The following is a 3,685-nucleotide window of genomic DNA, read 5'->3' as shown; positions in this document are numbered from 1 at the left end:
CCAACCCCCTGGCTGGACAGTATGGGGGAAGAGATTGATGTCATATCTTGACTTGAAAAAAGCCTTCTATCTGGTATCCCATGATCACCTTTTGGCAAAACTGGCCAAGCACGGCCTCGGGTCCACCAGGATCTGCTGGCTGGGGAACTGGCTCCATGGTCGGACCAAGAGTGTGGTGGTTGATGGAAGTCAATCGTTGTGGTGCCCTGTGACCAGTGGGGTCCCTCAAGGCTCTGTCCTTGGACCTATTTTGTTCAAACTCTTCATTAACGATGTGGACATTGGAGTCAGAAGCAAACTGGCCAAATTCTCCTATGACACCAAACTTTGGGGCAAAGCATCCACACCTGAGGACAGGGTGGTAATCCAGGCTCATCTTGACAGGCTCAGGAAATGGGCAGATGAGAACCTGATGGCGTTTAACACCGAATAATGCAAGGTTCTCCACCTTGGGAGGAAAAACCTGTAGCATGTCTATAGGCTCGGCAGTGCTACACTGACTAGCACTATGGACAAAAGGGACTTGGGGGTCAAGATTGACCACAAGATGAACATGAGCCATCAATGTGATGCTGCGGCTAGCAAAGCGAGCAAAACCCTGGCTTGCATCCATAGATGCTTCTGAAGCAAATCCCAGGACGTCATTCTCCCGCTGTACTCGGCTTTGGTGAGGCCACAGCTGGAGTACTGCATCCAGTTTTGGGCTCCACAATTCAAAGAGGATGTGGAGAAGCTTGAGAGAGTCCAGAGAAGAGCCACGCGCATGATCAGAGGTCAGGAAAACAGACCTTATGATGAGAAGCTGAGAGCTATGGGGCTCTTTAGCCTGGAAAAGTGCAGGCTCGGGTGATCTGATGGCCTCCTATAAGTTTATCGGGGTGTTCCACAGGATCTGGGGGAACGTTTGTTCACCAGAGCGCCCCAAGGGATGACAAGGTCGAACAGTCACAAACTCCTGCAAGACGGTTTCAGGCTGAACATAAGGAAGAATTTCTTTACTGTCTGAGCCCCCAAGGTCTGGAATGGCCTGCCACCGGAGGTGGTTCAAGAGAAACGCTTTCAAGAGAAACCTGGATGTTTTTCTTGCTGGGATCATTTGACCCCAGCTGACTTCCTGCCTCTGGGGCAGGGGGCCAGACTCAATGATCTTCCGAGGTCCCTTCCAGTCCTAATGTGTATGAAATCTATGAAATCCCAGAGTCCTCCCTTGTCCTGGGAGGTGACCTTGGTCTACCCTCTGCCTCCAGGGGGTGGAGGGCCTGGCAGGAGGAGTCTGTCTCCTACTCACCATTCCTGATGGCAGGGGTCTCTGCACTGCGGCCTGGAGCTCCTTTATCTGGCACCCCAGAGACTCCAAAGTGGAGCAAATCTCGCGTGTGGAGGTGTCCATGTTCCCGGTCCCATGAGCCTGGAAACGTGCCGGGCAGCCCCCGCAGTCGAGAGCCAGGGGCTCTGCCTGCGTGGAGCCTGGAACCGTGGGCTCCGTCTGGGTGGAGGCCGCTGAGGTGCCAGGACGTTGTAGAGAATCCTGTAGTTAGTGTCTCGCCAGATTTCAAGTCTCTCTTAGCTTTTAATAAGAAGTCAGAGTAATCTGCTGTGTCTAATCCACCCCCCACAATGTGGGATCTAGATTTCTTTAGGTTCACAGCATACCACCTGAACTACAGGCAGTAAAGCCTTTTGACACCTTAAATGTAAGAACGTAAGAAATGCCATACTGGGTCAAACTGCCGGGTATTCTGCCCCCAAAGTGGCAAATAGTGGATGCTTTAGAGGGAGGGTTTATATACAGGGCAAGTCTGTGTACAGGGCATACCATCCCCTGCCATACTTTCCCTGCATCAGCTATCATCAGTAGGCATGTTAGCGGTTTCATCCAAGATTGTTCTTTTTGATAGCTATTAAGGTTCCTAGACCCCAGTAAAGCAATGTTTACATTAATAACCCTGTTGTTGGTTTTCCAGATATTATCACTACCTGTACACTCATTACCTGCCTGCCAGCCTAAAAAATATGGTGGACCAACTGGCCAATTGTGAAGACATTCTAATGAATTTTTTGGTGTCAGCTGTGACAAAATTGCCTCCTATCAAAGTAACGCAGAAAAAACAATATAAGGAGACCATGATGGGACAGGTATGTATCTGGAATGTATTCCACCTTACTGAATCGTCATGGTAAAATAAATTCCAGATAAGTTTTAAAGCCTGCTTTATTTTTCACAATTTCTTGTCTGAAAAAAAAAATGTAAATAGGTCTGAGAATATCTTTAACAGACTGAAGAAGAATCTAAAAATAGAGATGGCAAATGTCTATGGAACACAGCTTCCTCTCCTCATTTTCCTGCATTGCTTTATTTATTTGTGGTGATCTAAAATCCATGCAACTTTTTTTTGTGTCAGCTGAGTTTTAGTTGAGAAAACTTGAGTTCTCCAATTAATATTTTAGACCCAGACCCATTGTGCCATGCTAGAAGCACAAGTAAACCCTTGAGGGTGTTTCAAAAAATAGTGTTAATGAATTTAAGGTATGGAGCAATCTCTGTGCTGTTTAAAAATATATCATATTCTCAGTGCAATTGGAGCAGTCATCTCCAGCTATGTCACAATAGATGTAATTTTTATTTTTATTTCCTTTAGGAGGTAAAGAATAACCAGCCACATATTTGTTTCACAACTGACACAATATGATCGCTCAGTGGCTGGTGTGGTTCATAGGTAAAATGTTCATTTTAGAATGAGTTTCGGTAGTGAACAGATGTCCTTGTCCAGTTGTTAGTTAAGGATCATATTCTCTGACAAGAATGGGATCCAACTTGTAGGACAAGGCAACATCGCCATGTTTTTTCTGCCTCCCTGTCTAAGTTGAGACTCCTGCAGAGAAACAAGCCCCACACACCCTTCTTCCCCTGTGCCTAAGTCACAAGACAGAAAAGATAGCTTAGAGGGATCCATGGTGCATGCCTCATCACTGCTCTTGCCATATGGCGTAGGGCAGGGATTTCCAACCTTTTTGCTTGTGGGGCCGGATCATGAATTTTTCATCACCCAGTGGGCCGGCCAAAGGACACCCCTTCCCCCCCCCCATTAGGAAGCTTCCAAGGGGCTGGGTGAGGGACACAGGGTGGGAACAAAAGTAAAGAGTGTTTACTTTCGTTTCCCATTACAGCACCTCGGGCCTCAAAAAATGGCAACATACGCGGGCCGTATGTTGGACAAGCCTGGCGTAGGGTATCTCATGGTGTCTCTCTTAGCATATGCTGAACAGGAGTGAGTTGACAGGGCTTGTAGGGATGGTCCTGGGTTCAGAAGGTGGTGGACTGAGCATGGCATTGGGCTTTATTATTCCTGCCTGCCTGAATTGTGGAATAAAGGACATTGCTCCTTTTAGGCCTTGGCGTTCCACTTCAGTTTTCCATTAGAGCCTGAGTTGCCACAGCACTGGGGTGGAGGCGATGGGGGGTGGGAAGGGACCAGCATTGCCTAAGCAGTGTTCATGCAGGTAAAAGGCATTATATGATTTTAATAATGGCATAACCATATGCCCTCCAGTGCTGTCAACAGGTCCTTGCACGGGCAGTATGGGTCCACGCACACCGTCCCTGTGGAAGGTGGCCCCTAGAGCCTCACCAGTATGTGGAGCCAGACTTTGTCTCTTTGCTTAGGACTGCGCACAGACTTGTCTT

General features: G+C 47.8%; 1 protein-coding gene across 1 annotated transcript in view; it reads left to right on the top strand.

Annotated features, from left to right (window-relative positions):
- The window catches only part of EXT1 (exostosin glycosyltransferase 1), a 61,655-nt gene that overhangs the window by 48,797 nt on the left and 9,173 nt on the right, over positions 1-3,685 (top strand). The window contains exon 10 of the mRNA XM_019519462.1: positions 1,965-2,136. Within this exon, the coding sequence (XP_019375007.1) occupies positions 1,965-2,136 (172 nt within the window). The remainder of the gene's footprint in view (positions 1-1,964; positions 2,137-3,685) is intronic.

The sequence above is a fragment of the Gavialis gangeticus genome, unplaced genomic scaffold (assembly GCF_001723915.1).
Source record: "Gavialis gangeticus isolate Ggan-Ray unplaced genomic scaffold, GavGan_comp1, whole genome shotgun sequence".
Lineage (NCBI taxonomy): Eukaryota > Metazoa > Chordata > Crocodylia > Gavialidae > Gavialis > Gavialis gangeticus.
Note: the sequence above shows the minus strand (reverse complement) of the source record. Positions and strands in the feature narration are given on the sequence as shown.